This window comes from Carassius auratus, unplaced genomic scaffold, assembly GCF_003368295.1.
Source record: "Carassius auratus strain Wakin unplaced genomic scaffold, ASM336829v1 scaf_tig00215808, whole genome shotgun sequence".
Classification (NCBI taxonomy): domain Eukaryota; kingdom Metazoa; phylum Chordata; class Actinopteri; order Cypriniformes; family Cyprinidae; genus Carassius; species Carassius auratus.
In genome coordinates this window covers 94,136-121,723 of record NW_020528251.1, presented here as the reverse complement: position 1 = coordinate 121,723, position 27,588 = coordinate 94,136, and the positions used below count along the sequence as shown (strand labels likewise).

Genomic DNA, 27,588 nt, shown 5'->3' with positions numbered 1-27,588 from the left:
GTGAGGGATATGGCAAGTGCAGTGACGGGTGGGGGTGGCCGAGGCACCTTGCAACAGCTGGACTGAATTAACCGGGGGGATCAGGGGGTGCCGGGGGGGCTCTGAGACTGCTGGCGCCAGGAGCAGGCCAGCAGGTCAGGGTGGATGAAGATTACCAAAACACAAGCGGGCAGCCATGCCCCGCGGAGGGATGGGGAGTGGGGGGGGTCGGGGTTCCTGGCTCATAGGCCTTCAGTCACAGGATGGGGCGGCAGGAGGACTTCCACTTCCTGTCAGATAACCCTTTCCTGTCCATATGACATCCAGAGAGAGACTGCCTGAAAAGAAAAACAGTAAATGCATTGATTCACGTGATAATGGAAAATCGAACAAGGCATTGTTCTTGTCAGAGCTAATGTTGTTAGCAGGTTTTGCTGAGACACACTCTCCCGTCATAGTTCATATCGCTGAGCGAACACGACATGAGATCAAGATATTTAGAATTAGTGGGAGAAGGGAATGAAAACAGAGAGAACATTGCTAGAAAGCTCTAAATATAGACGTTTTATTAGATTTGGAAGCCAAATGGTGTGTAAACACACTCAGCCTCCATGTCTGGATGTGAGGTGGGGAATGTTCAAGAACAATTTCCATATGAGGTATAGAAACACATTTCCGGACATTACAGGCATGTAGACCTTCAAATTTAATCTCTAACAACACACAAACAAACACTTAAACTGCAAGGAGTTCCTCCAAACTACTTTTGCCTTAGTGTCATCAACGAATCACAGCCGCACAGAACAAAGTAGTTTATAATGCTAAAACAGGATCTGTAGAAGAAAGAAATTCAAAACTGAATATATGACAGCCTTGTTAACTACTAAATGGTCACTTTCAGTCTATGAATAAAGATTTACTCTCAACAGTTAAGACGACGGTTAAGTGGTATATGAGGCCATCTAGTGGCCAAATAAAACACAGCGCTCCTAAATAAATAATTTTGGTTGCCATTTAGTAAAGGTATACACATTCAAGTAAATATAATTAACACTACATTAATTACATAAGCAGACCTGGAGAATCCTGGGAAAGTAGTGGGAGATGTCCTTTAAATCCGGGTCATAGTCATAAAGACACCAGCGAATGTTGCATCATTGTTTGTCCGGACAGAACGTACTTCAGAGGATGTAACTGAGCACTGTAGTCTCACGTCTAATGCAAAAACTGAAAAGCAAGTGGTCCAGACACTTTCCAAGACTCCAAACTTGTGCTAACTACAACTGCACTTACACTGCCAGTGACTAAACAATATCTCTAGAGGGCGTCAGTACAAAACAGACTACAGCATGGGAGTCCAATCCTGCTCCTGGAGGGCCACGTTCCTGCAGAGTTTAGGTCCAGCCCTAATTAAGCACACCAGAACTAGCTAATCAAGGTCTTCGGGATCACAAGAAACTCCCAGGCAGGTGAGTTGGAGCTAATTTTTACATGAAGGTGGCCCTCCAGGTGCAGGATTATTTTTATTAAGTTTATTAACTGAGGCATTATTTTGAAGAAATCTAAATAATATGTCCAGAGGAACAGCCTATTTCTCACAAATGTATTTTCCTTTTATTATTTAAAATAATCATGAACAATGTCAAATGAATTGAGAGACAACAGGGTTGTTCCAAATTAACCCAAACATTTTTTAGTTAATTGTTCCTACAAAACAAAACAAAAAAACACACACACACACACAATCACAACAATATTAAAAATAAACAACTATATTTCCTCCCAATGTTGCTAGCTATTAATAGGACATACTCAAAGTAGTGTAAATTATATGGAATCCTTTTTTAAATTTTGATGATGAAGATGGCATATAATGACAGAAAATATAAGTAACTGTAATGTATTGGTAACATTAGTGATTGTCTTTGATTAATTTCAAAGGCAATTGTTGCTATTTTCAGGTTTCAATTGCGAAACTTGTTTTATCTTAACAATTATATTGCAAAGCACAAGTTAAATATCCTTATAGCAGGTACACTCTTTACAGGTAAGGTTTCTTTACTAGCATCGATACATCCATGGATTCTTTCCATTGACCAAAAGGTTCCTTATAGTGGAATAAGGGTCTTTAGATTATTAATGTTCTTAATACAAATAAAAATATAAAAATAAGGCACTTTATATAAGGCATACATATATATATTAAGAACTGTTTACTGAAAGTATTTTTGGGAACCAAAAATAGCTCTTTTATAGCATATCAAACAAAATAATACATTTTAATAAAATAAAACTACAACTGGGTGACATTGCATGTGCATAACTTTTCAAGTATGCTCTAAATTATCAGTTTAGTATCATTAAGTGCAAAATGATCACCCAATTCACTAGACGGGTGTAGTGACACTGCTCAAGTGCCTGATTCTCTGCCAAGACACAGCACTTCTCAAGATGCTTTGGGGTTCACACCAATACCCCACAATGCTAGAAGTGCAAGTGTTGCACACACAACCGGCACCCTTTCTCTCACTGTAGACAGATATCAAGTCCCTGAGGAGTGCCATTAAATGTGTCAAAGTAGTATTGCCATATTTTCTTGCCAAGCCATGTATTACACATAGTGCTAAAGCAATTGAACTACCTGATTTCCAGTACTGCTGCAGACATCTTCCAAAATGTATTCACTTGCAGACATGAAGGCACAAAAATACTGTAAATGTTTATGCATATAAAAAGCACTTATTTAAATATTTTATATTTATACAAATATGCCAAACATATTAACAGAGGGCATATTAATTGATGTATTTATTAATTGCATATTAAAAGTTTTTGTTATCATCAAATAATTTCTAATCATTTTCTAAATTATATTATATACATAGTTCCCAATTTTGGCTATACAGTATATTTATAATAAACTTTAATAATAATAAATTTATTTTATATAGCACCTTTAAAAGTAGCATCTCAAAGTACTTTACATAAAATTAAAGTACATAAATTAAAAGATACACAACAGTGCAGGCAGTAAACAACTAATCAAGCAAAAAATAAGCCAATATAATAACAAACAAAGTAATCACAAGAATCACATTAAAGCTATCCTAAAAAAGTATGTTTTAAGGGACGATTTAAAAAACACAAGGATTCTGCAAACCATATTTTGTAGCAGTGTTGTTTGGACAGTTAAAAGACCAGCTTCAGAAGAGCGTAGAGCACGTGTAGGAGTGTAAGGGGTTAAAAGCTCACACAAATACTGAGGGGCCGAATTATTCAAGGCCTAATAAGTGAGCATGAGAATTTTAAAATAAATACGAAAACTAACAGGAAGCCAGTGCAATTTTTCCAGGATAGGCGTGATGTGCTCCCTTCCTAATATATATATATATATATATATATATATATATATATATATATATATATATATATATATATATATATATATATATATATATATACACACATACATACCTTTCAAAATATTGTTGTCAGTAAGATTTTTAATGTGTGAAAAAATGATGTCCTGCTCTGCTGCTGCACCTGTTTGTTTGCAAAAACACCAGTTATACAAACAGAATCATGAACTACACTTTTTACTGTATTCAGTCAGTTTAATTATTAGATCTTCCCTAACTAAGTATTGCCATGGCAATGTGGCCTTGCTTCTGTAGTTTAACAAAATTAAAGTACAGTTAAAAGTAATGAAGCGCCCTCTATTGACTGACTCTAAATGTTTTGAGTAAAGTTCTACCACCTGTTTAACTGAAGATAAAATACATGAACAAATGATTAGAATAAACACGAGTATATTTGCAATATTTTCACGCAGCTACCAAAATATGCTTGCTAAGAGTTTTGTTTAAACTAAAAATGTCTCAAATAAACATGTTAAAGGAATGATAAAAGAATTTTAAAAAGTGCGCTTCAGAGTTCAGATGCTGCTCTTTAGTCTTTGGGAAAGGCATGCTGAAAGCCATCTGTGTCATGGACAGGCTGTGTCTGCGTTTAAGCAGTTGCTCCATGAGACAGGTGCCACGCTCCCCCGGGACAGAGTAAACTGACTTTAGTAGTGGGCAATCCCCCTCACATTCCACACCACCTTAAAGATTAACTGTGGCCTCAGGCATGTGAATCACAGCCTTCGTACGGTTCAGAGGAACCATAGTAAAAGCTATGAGGAGGACAATGTAAATGTGTTCACACCTCATCCATCTGATGTGCATGCTGTCTTCAGGTAGCCTGAGAGATGATCTCCATAGACGGCACTCAGCAAGACATGTCAAATAAATTAGCAAGACCTCCATATTAGCAAGTTATCAGAGCAACAACTGGTAATACATTTGAATCAGGTTTAACATTTCTTAACAAGACGATGTGGGATAGGAGTTGTTTTCAATCTATCCCCATGATTTATATTTTTTGCTCGGTATGGGCACCTTAAATAAAGCCTGTTAGGGAATCAGACCTGTGCTCCACAGCCAAACTGTTTAGATGTGATATGATTATATTTACAATAAAATATTAAAAATATTAAGACACAAACTAAGCCCTAATTGACTATTGTCTGATGGCTTAAATCACTGAATTGCCTGATTTTGTTAACATTGTTCTAAAATGTTTTCCTAATTCCAAATATTAATAAAACTCTTAACAGTATATATGGTTTTACAATAGTAACATAATAATAGCCATATAAAACCCAATTTTTTAATACGCATATTACACTTGGTGATTATTATATTAGGGATAATTCAAAGCTAATAGCTCATTTCAAAGAAACCTTATTTTGGCCATTTTTTATATTATCTATTTTCAAGCACTCCATGATTTAAGCCGCATAAAATGAAAACATCATCAAGGTGGACCAAAAGAACCAGTTAATTTTATACCAGTCATGTTGGTGATCGTCACCACATCAGTATGAAGTAGCCTGGGGACACTTAATGCATTACTGGAATTAGGCAGGGATTGCTGCGATATCCCAAAGTGCGACCGCTTGTCTGCTTTGGTTTAGATAAAGCCACGTGGCGGTGAGATAGCCGAGCAAAGGTATGCTGTGACTGGGCATAAATAGAAAACCAGCTAAAGATGCTGGTATCCCCAGCTAGGGCCAAAGGCCATGATTTAACCCACTGAAAGAGTGTTTATTGTCTGAAGCCACAGGGGTAGGAGCAGAGTCTCTTTACCCCTGTCACTTGCTAAAAGACTAACTGACTCTTACGTTTATTGCCTGTTTGTATGTTTGTGTTGGGCTCTGCTGATTGAGTGAGATTACTAAAGAGCTGAGATATTAACTTGTGTCTCCTCAATATGCTTTCCAGTCTCCCATCGGATTGACTGATGACTCACCACAGAGATAGCACAGTTGCTGAAAGGTTTTGTGGACGATTAGCTGGCATCCATGTGTTGAACTCAGTGGAGTGGCTGCTGCTAACTGGCACCAGTGAATTCTCTTTTAAAGGGTGTTGGTGGACACCAGCACTATTTTATTTGAAAAAACTGTCATCTTTTACTCTTTTTCCTATTACCACTTACAGGGCTGGGTGTTTATTTGAATTATCAGGACTTATATGACAAATGTAAGTGTGGTGGGTCTACCACCTTAAAAGTGTGTGTGTGCCTGTAAATCTCAGCCTCCCTCCACTTCAGTCTCTAAGCCTGCTGGCATTTGGTGCACAATGATCTAAAACAACTGTGACCCAACTGCAATTGCAACTTTGATTCCAGGAATCCCTGTTTGATCTGACTTAACTCCATTGTTTCGCAACAACCAATAAATATGCAGATAAATATAGTCATGCATAAAAGTCTGGCTCGTTTCTGAGATTGTGTTGCTGAATTACTGTGGTTATTTCACAGCTATTTTAATGTTCCTAAATGTTGCGTATGTATAATAGCATTTAAAATGGTACAGGCAACCTCCAATTTCATTATCTCTCACGTTTTATCTGTCTGTCAGTGTTTTTTTTTATGCACAGTCCTGCGAGTGAGGCTGTACATAAGCCAGCTGCCACACTTATGAAGCGTCCCAGAATAGCCCTCAACTGGCCTGCTATATCTAACCAAAGTGCAAGAAAGTTGCCGTCATCGATGTAACACTCCATGCTTTGCCAAAAGATAGTTGCAGTTCCATCAACGACAAACATTTGTAGTTATTCCATGAAAATGCTATGAGATTTCAAAGTTTTTCATAATGCTGTCTGCATCCTGTAAATGTGTCATTTTGTTGAGTGATTTTCTTGCTCAAGCAGTGAACAGAGCAGCAGTGCTCTGTCTTTAACAATAGGCCTTGTCTATTGCTCTTGTCAGGAATGTCAGCCTTTGGCATGAGGCAGGGATGGAGTATTCTCATCTATATCGGGACACTATGAGCCCCTCCCCTTTTGGTCCACACTCTTTACTCTTTTTCCACATACAAGGACACTGATCTCAAGGTCAGATCCACAGGGGCCGGTGTGTAAAAAGAGGCGCTTCGCTCCAAGACGCTCAATTACTGCACTGACACCGTAGTGGAAAAGTAGCAGCGGCTGCCTGCATAATAGGCTGAATTTAGGCCTGTTATTTTAGCACTTTGTCTGGAAAGTTCTGCACCACACCTGCTGTTTTATGTATCAAAAATGAGTGTTGGCAGTGAAGTGGCATGGATGTGTGAATTAATAATTATATGAGTAGGTCTGAAACCACATGCAGATGCACATCTTCAGACTGATCCAATGCTTAAAAATGCAGCCTTGTTGATTGAATCATATTACATTACATTTTTCATAAACATTACAAGTAATTACTTATATATACATAAAAATTAGGGCTGTTACTAGCAATCATTTTGGTAATTGAGTAATCAGTCGATTATTCTGACACTTTATAGCAGAATCTAATTCTTGTTTAATATTGACTAAACAACATGCAACTCAAATGTCCACTTATTCTTTAATATTCAGCCACTTTTTATGATAGAAATTCTATAGCCACTGTAAATTCTTTCTCATCCATAGAAGGCACATCTTTCAGTTTTTTGCCAGTTAATCGACATGGGCAAAAGCCGATTTTTTATATAGAGTACTTGAATTTAATAGAAGAATGGTGATAGCCCTATATATAACATTATATATATTCATATATTTATTTTTATACAAATTGTGGAAAGAAAATCCATCTCAATTATGTTGCTATTATCATTAAGGGCAGTGCATCTTGGCTTATATTGGGACGTATTTTTAGCATCCCATATCATGTCAAGCACAAGGGACCCTTTACTTTCTTCTAGGGTTGCATTTACTGTGGCCACACACACACAATGCTTCCCTCCAGTGGCGTTTACAACAAAGGATTCCGCAAACAAGCAATTAGAGTAAGGGAGAAGACCGAACACATGGCCATTATGTTCACCTAATACATGTCCTGCAAGTCGAGGAGAGAATTGTTGACGAGTTATTGAAGAGATGTTAAAGAGCCAATAGTAAGGGTGTTGCTTGTTGCCGCTGAGTGGATCTCTGTAACCTTTATCCATGCAGGGACCAGGGGGAATTTACAGCGACCACAGCCGCTCAGATGATTGTTAGTGTTGAAAACAAAATATAGCCCAACTCTGAAAAAAATTATAAACTGAGAAAACTTTAAGGAGAAACAAGTTAATTCTTAATTATTACTTCCTTCATTAAAACATACGTATTAAGTTGATGCATAATTGTGAACATTTGCTATGGTTACAGCAGTTACAGAGCTGATAACATCATTTTGATAATTAGTTTCAATGACAGTGTTCATGTAAAAGTAACTCACTAACTGCTGTCATATATAATTTTTTTTACATAAGTTAAAAACATACAAAAATGTAGAAAAATGTTATGCTCAAAAATGAAAATAAAAATAAACAAAAAGATTAATTTGCATTTCCTCTTATATAAATCATCTTAAATGATGTTGTGTTTTTAGTGCCGTTGCTGAAAAATAAATTGGTTATATTGATTGAAAATGTAAAAGAAATAAGTTTTTTTTTGTATATAAAAAAAAAAACTATCAACCAGTTTCTGATCAGTGCCCTGCACTTAGCCTGCATAAGTTGCTATAAAAATAACTAAGCTTGGGTTTGGGTAAAGATAAAAATGTGGCTTGCCCTTCTGTGTCAGTTTGGGACACAGTGAGCACCAATAGGCGCTGGAGGAGGTGACACATGATAATTTCTCTAAACGTGACCTTGGAGGAGATGATAAAAGGAGTTTGGCCACTCCACCCATTCAGTCCGTGTTAAGGTCAGTTAGCAAATTATGACTGGATACCTTAACTCATTTCATTTACTTGACCATTTGTTTGTAATATTACAGTAACATTAATTCCATCAAATCAGTTTCTTAAAACTAAAATCTTATTTTCTGTCAATAATGAAATGTTTTGTTTTATGTGATATAGCCTACCTCCTGGATTATATATTTAATTTCTACATGAATTATTCCTGCAATGTTTACACGTTTATTTTGTAGGCCTACTTATTTTTTGCCAACATTATATCGTATTTTTTGTGTATTTTTAATGATTTCATTTGAAGTGTAACTATAACATTTGTCTTCTTCTAAGGTATCTGGAAAGTTTTACCTTCAGTAAGTAAGCAGCGGTGGATTTATCATGTCGAGACTGTTGGATATGAAGGAGTTTGGAGAAGCGGCTCCGTTTCTGCGCAAATCCGACCTGGAGCTGCTGGCATCGCAAACTGTTGCGTTTGATGGTACTAGGAACACATTTTCAAGTGACTGCAACAAATGTTTTACGGCGGATACAAACACTTCAGATCTTTTTGAAATCTTGTTTTGGCTACGCAACGTCTTTTAGGTGTTCGTAATTGCACGTTTGGTTCTTAACTGGTTAATGTTGATCAATTTAGCATAAATAAATTTGGCGTATAATGATTGGATTTATAACAATCAAACCAACGCAACACGTAGTCGGAGCCTGGATATTGATCACTGACACAGACTCCCTTGTGCGCAGGAAAGAAACGCGCTTGGATCCCAGATGACAAGGACGCGTACATTGACGTGGAAATCAGACAGATTGATGGTGACAAAGTCATCGTTGAGACCAAGGACGGGAAGGTAAGGCTTTTTTTGTGAAATTTAATTTATCATGTCAAAACAATATAAGGACATGCCAAAACGTACTTTTGCTTATAAATAGTGTTTCTGATTTGTTTATCTCAGTTAATGAAATTAAACCGTAATAATTTTGCTATAAGGACGACTGCGGTAGTTTAATACATAAATATATCGGCATGAAATATTGTTTTGAGATTATACTATTTTACATGTAACTAGATTAGCCTACATTAAAGTTTTTAAATAAGAAAAATAGCTCATTACAAATAAAAATACGGACACTGCGCGGCATTTAATTATAGTCCTTAAGTAATTTAGTCCAAGTTGGATTAGTTGGACGATGGATTAGTTAACTATAATGTTGTCTTTCTCTAGGCCAATTTAAAGCTTTCCTCGTCCACTCTGTGTCTTACCAGTTCGATGTTATTATTATCAACGTTTTGGTTGTCCTCTAAGCTTCTAGCCATGTATTAACTTTACCATGTTTACCTGTAAAACTAATACCTTCCACTGAGGCAATTTTTCATTACAAGCGTCATTTTAGTCGCCAGATGGCGCTACTAACTATTTTGACGTGCGCTGGAATGAATAGACAGGGACGGCGGAGGGGTATGGAAGTAGTGCCGGTTTGTTGACATGAACTGGTGATCCAGTTTAGCGGTTATTTAAAAATATAGACATATTTGAGAGCTCAATGTGCCATTGACCAAACAGAATCAAATAATCATTTTAAAAAAATATATTTTTTTTTGTCGCCCTGCTCTGACTCTGCTTATTGCCTCTAAATCCTGCAGTGCCTAACTGTGAAGGAGGATGACATTCAACAGATGAACCCTCCTAAATTTGACATGATAGAGGACATGGCTATGCTCACACACCTGAATGAAGCTTCGGTGCTCTATAATCTGCGGAGGCGCTACAGGAATTGGATGATCTATGTTGGTACCATCACATCACAGCTCAAAGCAAAGAAATGATCTGCCCTTTCTCACTAATCTTTGATGCCACAAATAACCTGACCAGAGCATTAAACATAGAGGGGTGGCACTATTCATAGGACTTTACAGTCACAGTAATGAATGTAACCCTTGCCTTTGCCAAGGGACAAATACAAGTGAATTCCCAAGAGGTATGACCTTTATAAGTGCCACAGTCAAAAGCACCTCATAAAGTCGTCTCTGGGAAGTTATGTTTTCCTGAACAGCTTTTGAACAGATCCAATACATGGGAAAACTACATTTTGGAAGTCCATAAATAAAGTTAATAGTAAAATTGACATATGAAATAGTTACATTAGGAGATATAATAGGATACTCTTATGAAAAGGTGTAACTATTTTACGTTATGGCGAATTGGTGATTAATTCATATACATTTTTACAATCTCATAGGCCTACACATATTTTTGTACAATCTGCATAAAGCCCACTGATGGTTAGGTTTGGCCTTTTTTCAAATCAAATTGTATGAATTCATGCTAAATGCCGCCTCATTAAAATAGATGTTTCCTCATGTGATCAGGATAAATATAAGGGTCACATTATGAGATATAAAGTTACCTAATTTTTTTTTTATAAGGCTGAATTAAACAATTGTGCCATTTATCCTGACTATATACATCATACCTGAAACTAATCTTGTCAATCTTCTCACTGCAGACGTATTCTGGGCTCTTCTGTGTGACGGTGAACCCATACAAATGGCTTCCTGTCTACACAGCCCCTGTAGTGGCTGCCTACAAAGGCAAACGCCGCTCCGAGTCTCCACCTCACATCTATTCCATCGCTGACAATGCCTACAATGACATGTTGCGCAGTAAGTATAAAATTAAACATGTGCTTGTCTCTTCCCTGCCCATACAATAACTTACAGGAGGGATCATTTCACACTTCAGCCAATTCAGAAAGGCCTTTCATGACCTGAAACAAATATGTTATTGTTAACCCCACACAGATCGTGAGAATCAGTCCATGCTAATCACGTAAGTCTGGATATTCCTGTGCAAGTTCTGTATTTTTGTGATGAGATGAGTGTGGGGGGAAAAAACCCAGCCACTGAAAATAAATATTTCAGATTACACTTCCAACTTTTGATTTTTGTTTTAATAGAAGATTTTGTTGCACTGTTTTTTTCTAATGTTCTTTGCTGTGGTTGTTTTCTTTCTTTTTTGTTTTTCAAATGTCTTATTATTCAATAATTTCTTGATACCTCATAGCGGAGAATCTGGTGCTGGCAAAACAGTAAACACGAAACGTGTAATTCAGTATTTTGCCATAGTGGCGGCTCTGGGTGAGGCACCGACTAAAAAAGGAGTAAGACACAAGCTCTCTCGGTTTCCCTCAAATCATCTCCCTCTTCTTTTCAAATCAGCTTTTTTTTTTTTTTTTTACCTCTCGTGCTGGCAAGTGTTTGTCATTTTCATTTTGAGGTCGCTCCTCATCTAGGTGTCCGGCTTATTTTTCAGTGACATTACTACTAAGTATTGTAACTTGTTTTTCTGTTATGGACATCTAGACTGAGGTTTGACTATCCCTTCCATTTGCATATATCTTTTTGCTAATTTTCCCAAATGTTTTTGTGGGGTGAACCTTACTCCATGTGTCTTCAATAGCTTAACCCCAGCACATCATCTCCTGCATTTTTCTTCCTTGTTCTTGAAGTTTTTTCTTTGAAACAAATTTGTGATTAACAAATAAACTTTCCTTTTTCCCAGCAGGCCCAACCTCTTTCAGTTTTCCTGATTTCAGTTTTTTTGTCGCCATTTTTAAAATCCATTATTCATGTTTTTTTTTTTCTCTCTGATTATCATAGGGTGTGACTGTTAAATACTTTGCTGTATTTGATGTGAGCTAACAAAATTTAATCCATGTTTGTCTATGAATTAGCATTTTCAGTTATAATACAAATTATTTTTAATCAATATTTTAATGACACCGATTATTGACTAGCATAATATAATACTTTTTAATATTTGTAATAAAAATGGGGTCATTTAAAATGTTACATGCATTATATTGAATTCAAATTAAGTAATCAGGCTGTTAAATATAGAATGAAATAACAACAATAGAATATAATATTAACATAAGATGAGAAATATGTACTTTTTTATGAAACAACAATCTTTATTTGTTGTTGTTTTATGTTTTAAGGCCCCTGCCACTAAAACAGGGGTGAGTATATCTTCCCACAAGGAGACATACTGCATAAACTGCAACAAATAAAGCTCAACAACTCATCAATTATAAAAATTACTTTTCTCAGGGGACTTTAGAGGACCAGATTATTGAAGCTAATCCTGCAATGGAGGCTTTTGGAAATGCCAAGACATTGAGGAATGACAACTCATCCCGTTTTGTGAGTATTTGACACGATATAGACCAACGTTGTAGTTTTTGAGTCTATTCCTCTTACATACACGTAAAGACCTGTTACTATGCTGTAAAATTAAAATGACTTCATAGCATAATTGCTATCAAGCGTGATTGATTCAACCATGATTTATTTCCTTAAATCCCTCTATAGGGTAAGTTCATCAGGATCCATTTTGGACCAACAGGGAAACTGGCTTCTGCTGACATTGATATATGTAAGTAAATTGTTCAAAGAATGATGATGGCTTACCAGTGTATGTCATTCCAAAATATAAAAGGGATTTATTTAATTATTTCTGTAGATCTTCTGGAAAAATCCAGAGTGATATTTCAGCAACCTGGAGAGCGAAGTTATCACATCTACTACCAGATCATGTCACAAAAGAAGCCTGAACTTCTTGGTATGATAAATGCTACAATTACAAATTAAATGTTCATTACATTTAGTCATTTAGCAGACTTACAAATAAGGACAATGAAAGCAATCAAAAAGAGCCATTTCAAATACAACAATATTGCCCTATTACTCATAAAAAATTATAATTTTTTTCTTGTGGATTTCAGACATGCTCCTCGTCTCTTCAAACCCCTACGACTACCATTTTTGCTCCCAAGGAGTGACAACGGTTGAGAATATGGATGATGGGCAGGAGCTTATGGCTACTGATGTAAGCTCTAAAATCTCTCATCACCTACAGAGACCAAATGAAAAATAAAAATGACCTCCAAAATCATTTTCTCTCCCCTCCAGCATGCCATGGATATCCTTGGCTTCACTCCTGAAGAAAAGTATGGCTGCTATAAAATAGTAGGGGCCATCATGCACTTTGGGAACATGAAATTCAAACAAAAGCAGAGGGAGGAGCAGGCAGAGACCGATGGCACTGAAAGTGAGTGTAAATCTGCAATCTGGCTTGTCGGTATTACAGTATTACAGTTAAAGTGCAAAACGTATATTAAATGATCTTTCTAGGTGCTGATAAGGCCTCCTACCTGATGGGTGTTAGCTCAGCAGACCTCATAAAGGGTCTTCTGCACCCTAGAGTGAAGGTGGGCAATGAGTATGTGGTTAAAGGACAGAATGTCGAACAGGTAAGTGTTCCCAAAATCCTTTTTTCTTGGATGTGTGTGTATATAGCTACAGAAAGAAAAACTTAATTATTTTGGTGGATTTTGCTACGCCAGTAACAATGCATGTTGAAACCACTGACATTTACCGTTGATCTACTAAGATACAAGGAATAATGCAGCCTGAGAAATCAGCCTTGTATCCAGGCAACTGTTGCAATCCGTGTGAGTGTCAGCTGTGATCTTCATGTGCTTCACAAACATTGTGTGGCTCCACCAGGTTAACTATGCAGTGGGAGCTCTGGCCAAAGCCACTTATGACCGCATGTTCAAGTGGTTGGTGGGGCGTATAAATAGGACGCTCTACACCGCTCTGCCGCGCCAGTTCTTTATCGGAGTGCTGGACATCGCCGGCTTTGAGATCTTTGAGGTGAGTGACTCTCGAAATTCCACACCGCACTTATCTGGATTTCTGTCGGCATTCACACTTGTGCATCTGTCATGTGGATTCTCTCAACAGCTCAACAGCTTTGAGCAGCTCTGCATCAACTTCACCAATGAGAAACTGCAACAGTTTTTCAACCACCACATGTTCATCCTGGAACAAGAAGAGTACAAAAGGGAGGGCATTGAGTGGACCTTTATCGACTTTGGGCTTGACCTCCAAGCCTGCATTGACCTCATTGAAAAGGTTTTTTTTTTTTTTAGTCAAAACAATATCAGTTACAGTAACAATTCAAAAATGAACAACTGAGTTGTTTTCTCTTTGTTAGCCCTTAGGAATTATGTCCATCCTTGAAGAGGAGTGCATGTTCCCTAAAGCTACCGACAATAGCTTCAAGGCTAAGCTGTTTGACAATCACCTTGGCAAGACTGCAAATTTCCAAAAGCCAAGGCCTGACAAGAAGAGAAAGTATGAGGCTCATTTTGAGCTAGTGCACTATGCAGGAGTGGTGAGTTTGAACCAATAATACAACAAGACTCAATTTAAAAATCACTTAGGTGGCACTTGATATTACAACTATTTATGATGCACTTTAGATTATTCTTGGTGCTTTTCTACAGAGAAATAGCTTGAGCTAGTCAGTTTTAGCTGCTTTAAGCTGGTCTAGCAAGTCTAGCAAGCTTAAAAAAAAGCCATCTCAAACCATTTAAACAGTTCAGTTTACCACCCTAGGTTGGTTTAAGCGGTTTTAATGTAGATAATGAATATTTTTATTTGAATTTCAGGTGCCATATAATATTATTGGTTGGTTAGACAAAAACAAAGACCCTCTGAATGAAACGGTGGTAGCCTGTTTCCAGAAATCAGCCAGCAAGCTTCTGGCTAGTCTGTATGAGAATTACGTTAGCTCTGACTCGGGTAAATATACCACACAGTCTGCCTAAAATATGACCATAACCATAAAACACTTCTAAATACAACTTTTTCATTTTAGCCCCTGACACAAAAACAGGAATCAAGGAAAAGAGGAAGAAGGCTGCTTCCTTCCAGACAGTGTCACAGCTACACAAGGTAGGAATTTAACCAAACTTTACTGCTACTTCCACTAGGTGCAAATTAGTTAGTAACAGCAGAAACTGGTATTAAACAGAAATAATAATCCATGGTCATTAAAACAAGGAAATCAAAACTCTCCAGTACTGAGAGGGAGGCAGTTAAGACTTGCAGTGATGTTTAGAGAAATGACACATGAACATCACTTTAAGTCTGTGCTGGCTCCTGTTCTGTCTGTGTCCACAAAGAGCAGCAACTCAGGGTAAGTCTAGAAACACACCTGGCAATGTTTTGGAGAAGGACACTTTTGCATATGGTATGATTGAATGCATTTGCTTTGTGCATTGTAAAATGTTAAGAACTGCTGTACAGCAGGAGTTTATGGCCTTTTTGTATATTGATTATTTCTCCCCCAACTGCAGGAGAATCTCAACAAGCTGATGACAAACTTGCGGAGCACTCAGCCCCATTTTGTGCGCTGCATCATCCCCAATGAGACCAAAACACCAGGTGCCGTATCCACTGAACACTTCAACACCTCTAAACCCACAGGATCATGATGAAATGTCTAACTTTAACCTTTTCATCTTATTTGCAGGAATCATGGACGCTTTCCAGGTGCTGCACCAGTTGCGCTGTAATGGCGTCCTGGAGGGCATTCGCATTTGCAGGAAGGGATTTCCTAACAGAATTCTTTATGCCGATTTCAAACAGCGGTGAGAAGAGCTACTGTTGACACACTGTGTACTCATTGAGAACATCAACAATTAACTACAATAAAATCTGGGCACTTCTTTACTTTTAGTAGCCTATAATTCCCCCTATAATATAATATAATTTTAATTTTAATATAATATAATTGTTTAAATAAGCATTTTAACATAACACAATTGCTTACTTCACCTTCAACCTTCAGTGGCTTGTGAAAAGTCAGCCAGTTGATAAATAGTACAAATTTTTGTACATTAGTTAAACCTGGAAGAACAGTGAACACTATGTGTGCAGTACATCTTAGATGATAAGAATAAAAACTGTGAATAAGAATAAACTGTGAGAATGTTTATATTCATCCTTTTCAAAGGTATCGCATTCTGAATCCTCATGCTATCCCTGATGACAAGTTTGTGGACAGCAGGAAGGCTGCAGAGAAACTTCTGGCTTCACTGGATATTGACCATAATCAGTATAGATTTGGACATACTAAGGCAAGTCAGACTTCAAACAGTAAAAGTGTTTGTTGCTTTGAGCCTCAAGCAATGGGACATCAATTACAGGTCTGAGTCTGTACACAAGACAAAATGGGCTAAATCAAGCCTTCTGTGTCTCTGCATTACAGGTGTTCTTTAAAGCTGGCCTGCTGGGACACCTGGAGGAGATGAGGGACGAGCGTCTGGCTAAAGTTCTCACTCTACTGCAAGCCGCCAGCCGTGGCAAAATCATGAGGATGGAGCTGAAGAAGATGATGGAGAGGAAGTAATACATGATTCAATGCAAAAGATCTTTCTTAGATAAAAATACGGTGGCCCCCAAACATATTTGGACATTTAAGTCAAACATAAAAAACTAATGAAAGGAACTGCATTAGATAACAAAATTTCCTACAATGTTCAACTCATAAAAATAAATAAATTATTTCACCAAAACAAAACAAAAAAAGTATTTTAGATAATTGGTAGAGTTAATGGAATAAAGTAAGCGCAACAAACAAAAATAAATAAATAAATTACTTTGATATTTAAGTTTGGTTTAAGTGGCAAAATACATTTTGGGGCCACTGTATATAGATTTGTCTGAATATAAAATATGAAGTAAAATATGAAGATACATATTCAGCGTTAAGGTACAGTAACAGCAAAATTTCACAGGCAAAAAAGGCCTGAAGCACTTCTCACACAGATGCCACTTTCAAACCAAGCATCTTTCTGTTGGTCAGTGGAACTGATTTGCATGACCAACTTTAACCCGATATGAAATCTGCATGGGGACATTTTTCGCCCTCCCGCAAAATTCCTGATAAGGTGGATTCTTATTGAAATTGCACGATTTTGACCATGAAAATTCACCAAACAACTATAAATTGCGAATGCGACGTTAGACTATTATCAGCTCTCACCTGGTTTCAATCCACTTTTCTGAAGAAAAGGTTTCCATATGTTTATATTCTCCATATATTCTTAATCTGATGCCTTCCCACACAAATATTCACAAACTATACTGATATCCAATCGGTTCATTCCTAATAAAGTTAGCAACAAGCTGTTGCCACATGATATCTCTCAACCCTCAACATATGAGAGGTATTTTGGGGCCATGTGGATGGAGTGTTTGAGGCGTGTGTCTTCAGACATGCATTTGTCCATGTGTGGCCAAGACCCTTCATATGCTTCGACACTCTCTATAAAACGTAAGGTTCTCCGTGCCCATATCCATGACCTCTACCCTTCCTCTTTTTAGACAATGCAGACGGTGTCCTTAAAGCTCAGAAGCCCAGTGGGTCACATGGCAGCTGCTCACCTCACTCCCCTCTAAAAATACAGGCCAGCTCCCTGCTCAAAGGCCTGTTTTGCCAAGGCGCTGGTGTCTCTAAAGGACCACATTGAAAGCATATCTTCAGACTGGCAAAGGATTAAAGCCGCTGGTCCGCATAAGGCCTCAGTTTCTAAATAAATACTACACACTTCACCTTTTGGGTGGTCCAGAGCACAGATGCATGGCTATTTGACCAGACTGAATTCTCTACCGTCATCCGCTAACATATAACCACAGTATTGTGAAAGCAAGTGCGTGACATCTGAAAGTCACCCCAGTAATAGACTAACTAAAATGAGCCTCGTTTCATGCATTCATGGAGCTAAGCCAGTGGGTCATATGGGGGTGACACAAGCTCCACTTAGTTGAAGAAGAAAATATACTAAAGATAAAAAAAAAAAAATTAAAGCTAATTGGAAATATAAAAAAAAAATACATAAAATAGCACACAAATATTTGTGTTACAATAACAAAAAATGAGAAACTGCAACTCTGAAACTAAAACGGAAGAGGAACTAAATAGGGTAAAATAGTCCCACTCAGTATGGCGGCTGTAGGAATAAAAGCCCAGCCTTTTGGTTTATAGAGCCAATCACATGATTTTATTGGACCATCCTGAAAAATACAGCATTTCAGCATTATTTGAGGTCAAGAAACTAAAATTTTAAACTCCACACCAGTAGTTTTCGATCTTGCCCCATTCAAGTATATAGGAGCTACACTTGAATCATCAACATGGCCACCAAGTGGACTGACATGCCTTAAAGAAATTGATTATACCTGCATCTTGTTATTAGGGAGGCTCTGATGATCATTCAGTGGAATATCCGGGCATTCAACATCGTGAAGAACTGGCCATGGATGAAACTCTTCTTCAAAATCAAGCCCTTGCTGAGGAGCGCCGCCACAGAAAAAGAGCTGGCCGCTCTAAAGGAAGAGTTCCTAAAGTTAAAGGAGGCCCTAGAGAAATCAGAGTCCAAGCGTAAGGAACTGGAAGAGAAACAGGTCAGCCTGATCCAAGAGAAGAATGACCTTTCTCTGCAGCTGCAGGCAGTGAGTATCAATGGCAAACGTACTGTTTGCTCATAAACTCCACAAAAAAGCTATGGTGGCCACAGAATTCAATATTCATTTATGAATTTTCACATTCTACTGTAATACAGCAGGACGTTTTGTTACTTTTCAACAAAAGTGCAATGTTTTCTGCAATAGCATGGCAAAAAATGCTAAAGTGCAGGAGAAATGTATAAAAAAATATAGCTGAATGCATAAAAGTATAAAATTACCATTCTTCTCCAAGTCACTCATTTTGACATGAGCTAGGATCTAAATGAGCTATTTAGGTTTAAGGGAAAGAAAATGCTGAATAAGATCTACAGTTTTATAGGGTTTAAATCGCATTACCCAATAAACAGTCAAAAAGAATCAAATTAATTGTACATATTCAAATGTTAAAATGCTTGAATTGACCTTCTAACCATTGCTCTTCAGGAGCAGGATAACCTGGCAGATGCAGAGGACCGTTGTGACCTGCTCATCAAGACCAAGATTCAACTTGAAGCCAAAGTGAAGGAGATGACCGAACGCCTGGAAGACGAAGAGGAGATGAATGCTACCGTTCTTGCAAAAAAACGCAAGTTGGAGGACGAGTGCTCTGAGCTGAAAAAGGACATTGATGATCTGGAGATAACCTTGGCCAAGGTGGAGAAGGAGAAGCACGCCACTGAAAACAAGGTTAGAAAAGAAAAATGAAGCTCAAGCTTTGTTGTTGAGCCACCGTGAAGTCTGTTAAACCAATTAGAGTCCCTTTTCACAGGTGAAAAATCTGATAGAAGAGATGGCAGTTTTGGATGAAACTATTCTGAAGCTCACTAAAGAGAAGAAGGCCTTACAGGAGAGTCACCAGCAGACATTGGATGACTTACAGACAGAGGAAGACAAAGTCAACACTCTGACTAAGGCCAAAGCCAAGTTGGAGCAACAAGTGGATGATGTAAGTTGAATAAATGTTAACTGGACCAAACAGATCAAGAATAAATCAGAAATCAATACACTCTAATCCCATGCTTTAGTTGGAAGGGTCCTTGGAACAGGAGAAGAAATTGCGAATGGACCTGGAACGGGTCAAACGCAAGCTGGAGGGCGATCTGAAGCTGGCCATGGAGTCTGTCATGGACCTTGAAAACGACAAGCAGCAATTAGAGGAAAAGCTAAAGAAGTAAGAAATCATCACATGACATGATGCTGTAAAATAAATCAATTGTGTTCTTATATTGTCTGTTTTTTGTAGGAAAGATTTTGAAATGAACCAGATCAGTTCGAAAATCGAAGATGAGCAAGCGCTAATCATCCAGCTTCAAAAGAAGATCAAGGAATTGCAGGTGAGTTAAACTGGATGTCTGATCTCCAAGTTTACGTCTCTATCAGAATATATTTTCATTCATTCTTTCATTTTGTTTAAGGCTCGTATTGAGGAGCTCGAAGAGGAACTGGAGGCAGAGCGCTCCAACCGGGCGAAGATAGAGAAACAGCGATGTGATGCCTCCAAAGAGCTTGAAGAGCTCAGTGAGCGTCTCGAGGAAGCCGGAGGGGCCACTTCAGCCCAAATTGAGATGAATAAGAAACGGGAGGCAGATTTTCTAAAACTACGTCGTGACCTTGAAGAGGCCATATTGCACCACGAGGCTATGACCGCCGCACTGCGCAAAAAGCATGCAGACAGCGTGGCTGAACTGAGCGAGCAAATTGACAGCCTTCAGCGGGTCAAACAGAAGTTGGAGAAGGAGAGAAGTGAAGCCAAGATGGAGGCAGATGACCTCACCTCCAATTTAGAGCAGCTGGCAAAGAGCAAGGTGGAAAATATGATCATGTCACACCACAATCTGATCTAATTTAACAAGCATTAATTTAGTGTTGACTTTAACATTGAAAAAATCAAGGGCTGATATCAGTTGAGATGAAATTTTCATGCTCTTAATGTTTATTACATTTATTTTACACAAAGTTAAAAGCATATCATATATCATGAATTTACAATGAACAATATTTGTACAGCTTTTATTAATATAGCTTAATGTTAATTTTTAAATATGCTCGAACATTTTTGCATTTCAAGTTGTTCAAGCTGTACAAACTAACATCAGCGAATCTATCATGAACAAACATGAATTAACAAAAAGCAATAGTATATTTATATATATATATATATATATATATATATATATATATATATATATATAGAGAGAGAGAGAGAGAGAGAGAGAGAGAGAGAGAGAGAGAGAGAGAGAGAGAGAGAGAGAGAGAGAGAGAGAGAGAGAGAGAGTTAAAGGGATAGTTGGCCCAGAAATTAAAATTCTGTCATCATTTACTCACCCTCATGTCATGAATTGCTTTCTTATTTTGAACATGAAAGAAGATATTTTGAAGATTGCTGGTAATCAAACAATTGGTGCTTGTCATTGACTTTTTTAGTAGGAAAAAAAATACTATGGGAGTCGATGACAACCACCAAATGTTGGTTTACCAGCAATCTTCAAAATGTCTTCTTTTATGTTACATACACTCCACTGTGCATCATAAAATAACCAGACAGTCTTAAAAAAAACACTGAATTGAATCAATCACCAGTTACTGTATAAAAATTCTGTTCACTTACTTAACTGCAAGTAATATTATCAGTGAAAACAGGAAAAACTTTTTGTCTGAAATCAACATGGTTTTACATAAAATGTGTCGGTAAAGATATACAAATTGTTATTATAATTTCATTTCATAAAGGCATATTCATATATGTATGGTAGGAAACACAATGTCATTATTTTTGATTTGCTACACCCACACACACTATTACAGGCTGCCACTGAGAAAACGTGTCGTGTCTATGAGGACCAGATGAATGAGTCTAAAGCCAGAGTGGAGGAGCTCCAAAGGCAGCTCAGTGACACCAACACACAGCGAGCCAGGGCTCAGGCTGAAAGCGGTATACAAACAAACTACTATTTACTATTTACTATTCAACATGAATCACTGAGACATTTATGCATTTATGCCTTTTTTACATAATTTTTCCATGCATCAGCTGAGCTGGGCAGAAAGCTGGAGGAGCGTGAAGCTCTGGTGTCTCAGCTGCAGCGCATCAAGAACTCCCTCAGCCAAAACATTGAGGAGCTCAAGAAACAGCTAGATGAAGAAACCAAAGTAAGAAAGCAGTTTTCCTCACTGCTCAACATATTTGGGCTTTTGTGTGGAACAAATTTGTACTTCTGATCTGTCTTTTGCTCCTTTCAGTCAAAGAATGCCTTGGCTCATGCCCTACAATCATCCAGACATGACTGTGATCTCCTGAGAGAGCAGTATGATGAAGAGCAAGAGGGCAAATCTGAGCTGCAGCGTGCACTGTCCAAGGCCAATGCTGAAGTCGCCCAGTGGAGGACCAAGTATGAGACAGACGCCATTCAGAAGACAGAGGAACTCGAGGAAGCAAAGTGAGTGTGTGGACTAGACAAGAAATAATGACTGGCTTCATTCAATCTATGACCGAATCATAAAAGTTAATAAATTGACAGGAAGAAGCTGGCCGTCCGCCTCCAAGAGGCTGAGGAACAAGTCGAGGCATCAAATGCAAAGTGCTCCTCCCTAGAAAAGACCAAACATCGGCTGCAGTCGGAGATTGAAGATCTCGTTGTAGATCTGGAGCGCTCTAACGCAGCTGCCGCTGCCCTGGATAAGAAGCAGAGGCAATTTGACAAGATTTTGGCTGAATGGAGGCAGAAGTATGAGGAGTGTCAGTCTGAGCTGGAGTCCTCACAGAAAGAGTCTCGTAATCTGAGCACAGAGCTGTTTAAACTCAAGAACTCTTACGAGGAGGCTCTGGACCATCTGGAGAGCATCAAGCGGGAGAATAAAAATCTACAGGGTATGTTTTGAACTGAAGGGATTTTGAAAAGAGAAAAAAAACTCTAAAATAATATTAACACATATCGTCAGTTTACACCTTTCATGTTTCTAACAGAGGAGATTTCTGACCTGAGTGACCAAATAAGCCAGGGCAGCAAGACCATTCATGAGCTTGAGAAGATCAAGAAGGGCTTAGATCTGGAGAAGACTGAAATTCAAGCAGCTCTGGAGGAAGCTGAAGTATGAATTTTCTTTGTGTCTAAAACCAGAAATTAAAACCTGAGTCACATTTACATTGCGCAAAAAATAAATAAAATAAGTATATATATATGAAGAATACACATTATGTCATTAATGCCAAAAAGTTCAATATTTTCCATGATTATAATTGTGTATTAGAGAAAAAATGGTTTGATTCAAGTAAAACCACAAATACTTTCTTTTAGATAATGAATGAATGATAAATTAGGTCCCTGTAAGTAATAAATGTATATATTTTTGGTTTATCATTTAGTGTTTTTTTCCCCCTTGTGGAAATAGTACATGAAGAAAAAAATGAAATTAATTGTCCTGCCAAAAAGTTTATAAAACTCGCCCACAGTAATGAGAATATTACACCAAAACAGATGAAAAGAGACTTTTCATACCTTATTTGTGTCAGGGAACTCTGGAGCATGAGGAGAGTAAGACTCTACGGATACAGCTGGAGCTCAATCAGATCAAAGCAGACATTGACAGGAAGCTGGCTGAGAAAGATGAGGAACTGGACAATCTCCGGTCAGTTCTACTTAAGGAGAGAATCATGATGGACTACTGATGGAGACTGATTATTGAACATCATTTCCATTACTCCATTCATTATACAACCATTTAATGCAAGACTTCTTAACTTATTTACCAACCTTTAACTTCTCCAGCCGTAACCATCAGCGTGCCATAGAGTCCATGCAAGCCACCCTGGATGCAGAAGCAAAATCCCGTAATGAAGCCATCAGGGTGAAGAAGAAGATGGAGGGCGACCTGAATGAAATGGAGGTTCAGATGAACCATGCAAATCGCTTGGCTTCTGAGTCCCAAAAAATGGTCCGCAACCTGCAGACACAGACTAAGGTAAATCCAAATGTTACTCTATTACAAGCACTTTACATCATAATTGTGGGAAATAGGGATTTAATGATTCACTCAACTCATGATTTGTTTTGATTCACAATTTTGATTACACTATACGATTAATTTTATATATATATATATATATATATATATATATATATATAAAATAAGAATGAAATTGTAAATTAAATGTGTCCTTTTATTATTGCTTGGACAAAATGCTGCACATTACTTTGTGAAATCGCTTCTATTGTCCTCATTTGTAAGTCGCGTTGGATAAAAGCATCTACTTAATAACAACATTTTAACATAATGTAAATGTAAATAACAAAACTAAACTGAAATATTAAAACAAGCCCCAAAACAAATAAATAAGTAACAAATCAAATAAATCTCTTTGTGCTCTTTGCATTTAGAATGAGAGGCAACCACTGTATTTTTATCATGATTCAAAGATGCTGCATTCAAGAAACATGAGCAGTTTTTAATCTAAATTAGATTGTATAATTTCGACTTCAATTTTGTGAAACTATACATAAAACAATATCTGCATGAAACAAAAACAGCAGACCAGATCTGAACGAGATGCAGATTCACAGTCTGACAGCAGGTGTCACTTAAAGTTTCCGCTGTAAACAAAGCAGGGCTGCACTTCTGAACTTTAATATGCATTATACAGATGCAAGATGAAAAAAAAAGTTCCCCTCATTCCCCTCAGACATACATTCATATAAATTCCTACCCCTTAGTGAATCGCGATTTGTTTAGCATCTCAACCGTTTTGAATCTTCACATATTTTAATCTCTTTTCAACCCACTCGCGTTTAATCGTTACATCCCTAGTGGGAAATAAAAAACAGGTTTGGAAAATTTTTATGTTACGATACATTCAAAATTACTTCAGCAAAGAGTCACCAACTCATGCCTAACAAACAAATCAATTATAAAGGATCTTCAGATAGAGCTGGATGAGACCATTCACCAGAATGAAGAACTGAAAGAACAGGTTGCAGTTACTGACCGCAGGAACAACCTCCTGACTGCTGAGATGGAAGAACTGAGAAGCCAACTGGAGCAGAGCGATCGCGCCCGCAAACTGGCCGAGTATGAGCTCCTGGAAACCACGGAGAGGGTCAACCTACTGCATTCCCAGGTAATGGCCAGATGTCCCATGATCAAACTTTGCAGAAGGCAGCTCTTCCGTGCACCGATGACAAATAATATATTGTAATTTTCCATAATTCTTTCTGCCTCTCCAGAACACATCACTGCTCAATCAAAAGAAAAAGTTGGAGAGTGATATCTCCACGTTGTCTAGTGAGGTGGATGATGCTGTGCAGGAGTGTCGAAATGCAGAAGAAAAAGCCAAAAAGGCAATCACTGATGTGAGTTTCTTGCATAGAGAGGATGTTTTTGCTAAATGTTGTGCATAAGAAATCTAATATGACACTTTCGATATGCAGGCTGCCATGATGGCAGAAGAGCTAAAGAAAGAGCAGGACACCAGCGCTCACCTGGAACGCATGAAGAAGAACATGGAGCAGACCATCAAAGATCTGCAGATGCGTCTGGATGAGGCTGAGCAGATCGCTCTGAAAGGAGGCAAGAAGCAAATCCAGAAACTGGAAAGCAGGGTATGCAGGATGACATTTGTAATATATAACATACGTAAATAAAATAATGCTGCTTGAAAACCTGACTGAATTTGGCGATGCCAAAAATCCTCAATTTGCCCTTGTCAGTTAACTGGCAAAATACCGGAAAGACTGTGATTCAGTTGAGTAAATATATGCGCTGCGGGTTTAGTAGGTTATGGCTCTGTTCACAATAAATGCTGCTCCACTTAAACAGTTGGCATGCGCCAACCATCTCAATCTCCATCTTTGTGAGTCTTAATGTCTTATAACGGTTGGGAACAATGCACCATTCTATCAGATTTACAAGATTCATTTTTGAACCTACGCCAACACAGGACAATACATCATTATCTTTCTAAATATGTTCCCTGTTCATCATGACTTTAAAGTAAAAGTTTAAACCCTCGCTCAGAGTTTGCATGGTTTGAAGTCCACGTTCTTGTAAAAAAACAAACAAAAAAAAACAGTGCCTGTAGTATTTATATCCTAAAGAAGTTGCCAAATATTAAAGATCTAGTGGATGTTTGAATGTAATGTTTTTAAGCAATATTAAACAAGGATTAGATCATGCTATAATGTGTAAAAACAGTTGTCAGGCTGTTGACGCCCACAGTAGGCATTTGATATAATACATAAGGTACATATATTATGATTACATTGGGTGTAGAAAATAATCACCCCCTTAAAAATAATCACATTTTATTGCTTTGTAGCCTAAAATGAAGACAGGCACAGTTTTTGTTTTATCCAGCTGTATTTAGTCAGTGTAACTTATAACTTATAACTAAAACCATATGATTACTTGCATTTAATATTTATTTGAACCAATAATTAGCCTCATTGCTATCTGTATTTCAAGTCATTTTTAAGTCCATTGTTTGCTTAGGTCTATTTTTATTACCAAAAAAATAAATTAATTAAATAAAAATTACTCATTATTCATCAGGATAATCGGCCGATTACTAAATTACCAAAATAATCATTTCTGCCCTAAAGTGAACTTTTAACTTTGCTTTCCTTAAGGTGAGAGACCTGGAAAACGAGCTGGAATCTGAGCAGAAAAAAAGCAATGAATTCCAGAAGGGAGTTCGCAAATTTGAGCGAAGGATCAAGGAGCTCACCTACCAGGTAAAAAACTCCATAAGAGAGATGCACAAATAGTTTTGATATTACTTTGAGGTTGCTTAAATAGCTTGAGCTGAACTATTCTGGAAGAATGAAGCCTGTGGCACCACCTGCTGTTTCTGCAGACTGAGGAGGACCGAAAGAACATGGCTCGCCTACAGGAGCTCATAGACAAGCTGCAGGCCAAAGTTAAGACCTACAAGAGACAAGCAGAGGAGGCGGTGAGTTTACAAGTAAAGCTTAACATGCTACACCTCGTGTACACTTAACATCACTGATGGTTCCTGCTTATTATATTGTAGGAGGAACAAGCTAATACCAACCTGACCAAGTACAAGAAGATTCAGCATGAGCTGGATGATGCTGAGGAACGAGCCGAGACTGCGGAGTCTCAAGTGAATAAACTACGTACCCGCACCAGAGACCCGGGTAGCAAGGCATGTATCTTAAGTCTTGAATATTGCATTTAAACTCCTTGGACTACATTCATTTTTTGTATTTCACATCAACACTATAGTGACTAAACTTATTAATCAGCTTTGTTTTGACTCATTTTAGCTTGCAGAGTGAAGAGGAAAGCCCTCTAATAAATGATCAGAGCCCACAGCTGCAACAGTTCTGTGTGAGACTGAAATAAACATACGCCTAAAGCTATGAGTAAGACTGAAAAAAAAAAGATGGTTTATTTAGACCATATAAATCTGTATTTCATATGGTCTTTATTTTAGGGCTGTCAAATCAGTTAATCATGATTAATCACATCCACAATAAAAGTTTGTGTTTACATTATATATGTGTACTGTATACATCTATATATCTGACTGCTTTTTTATTTCGTTATTTTAGATTACTTTTGACCTAACTTGTTAATCATATTGATTTAAATAGGATAATCTTATACCATAATAAATATACCAAAAAGAAAAACTGATTACATTTCTTGTTAAAAACATAATGGTGCACAAAGTAATATATTACACCAAGGTTTCCCAAACTGGGGCTTGTGAATGAACTACAGGGGTTTTGAGAGTTTAATAAAAAGCTAATAATTAATAATTAATGTAAAATTAAAATTACTCATTTTAAAATAATAATAAAAAAAACGCTTATAAAAAAAAAAAAAAAAAAAAAAACGTCATGTCAACCAATGTATTACTTAATTTAACTTGTTACCCTAATATCACAGGCGGGACTTCAAATAAATATATTAGGTGAAAGAGATTCAGCTGACAAAAAAAAAAAGTTTAAGAATGCCTGGATCACGTGTAAATAAAAAATAAC

The 27,588-nt window shown here is 37.5% G+C and overlaps 1 protein-coding gene across 5 annotated transcripts; it reads left to right on the top strand.

Annotated features, from left to right (window-relative positions):
* The first annotated feature begins 8,473 nt into the window (after positions 1 to 8,473).
* Positions 8,474 to 27,096, top strand: LOC113095892 (myosin-7-like). Of its 5 annotated transcripts, XM_026261211.1 has the most exons (41): positions 8,474 to 8,704; positions 8,968 to 9,071; positions 9,866 to 10,009; positions 10,729 to 10,885; positions 11,024 to 11,051; positions 11,286 to 11,382; positions 12,335 to 12,427; positions 12,596 to 12,659; positions 12,747 to 12,845; positions 13,009 to 13,112; positions 13,196 to 13,334; positions 13,418 to 13,536; positions 13,793 to 13,942; positions 14,033 to 14,203; positions 14,286 to 14,465; positions 14,743 to 14,875; positions 14,952 to 15,028; positions 15,433 to 15,520; positions 15,609 to 15,726; positions 16,092 to 16,215; positions 16,347 to 16,483; positions 18,337 to 18,592; positions 19,031 to 19,273; positions 19,356 to 19,532; positions 19,612 to 19,757; positions 19,830 to 19,920; positions 20,002 to 20,391; positions 21,392 to 21,518; positions 21,618 to 21,736; positions 21,827 to 22,023; positions 22,105 to 22,454; positions 22,551 to 22,675; positions 23,097 to 23,212; positions 23,353 to 23,545; positions 24,495 to 24,698; positions 24,805 to 24,930; positions 25,009 to 25,179; positions 26,206 to 26,310; positions 26,433 to 26,528; positions 26,610 to 26,744; positions 26,866 to 27,096. In XM_026261211.1, exons 1-41 carry the CDS (start codon positions 8,605 to 8,607, stop codon positions 26,875 to 26,877), a joined length of 5,805 nt encoding a protein of 1,934 aa, XP_026116996.1. In that variant the 5' UTR covers positions 8,474 to 8,604; the 3' UTR covers positions 26,878 to 27,096. The 5 variants fall into 5 exon arrangements, with proteins under 5 accessions (XP_026116996.1, XP_026116992.1, XP_026116995.1 ...); XM_026261210.1 differs by lacking the exons at positions 8,474 to 8,704; positions 8,968 to 9,071; positions 9,866 to 10,009; positions 11,286 to 11,382 and having other exon boundaries at positions 10,776 to 10,885; XM_026261209.1 differs by lacking the exons at positions 8,474 to 8,704; positions 8,968 to 9,071; positions 9,866 to 10,009; ... (1 more) ...; positions 11,024 to 11,051; positions 11,286 to 11,382 and adding an exon at positions 11,870 to 12,243.
* Positions 27,097 to 27,588: the final 492 nt, after the last annotated feature.

Excerpts from the sequence above, each read along its gene's own strand:
- LOC113095892 (XM_026261211.1), top strand. The coding sequence starts at position 8,605 with ATGTCGAGACTGTTGGATATGAAGGAGTTTGGAGAAGCGGCTCCGTTT. Across the intron at positions 12,428-12,595 it reads ATGACAACTCATCCCGTTTT|GGTAAGTTCATCAGGATCCA; the intron begins GTGAGTATTTGA and ends ATCCCTCTATAG. Across the intron at positions 16,216-16,346 it reads ATAGATTTGGACATACTAAG|GTGTTCTTTAAAGCTGGCCT; the intron begins GCAAGTCAGACT and ends TCTGCATTACAG.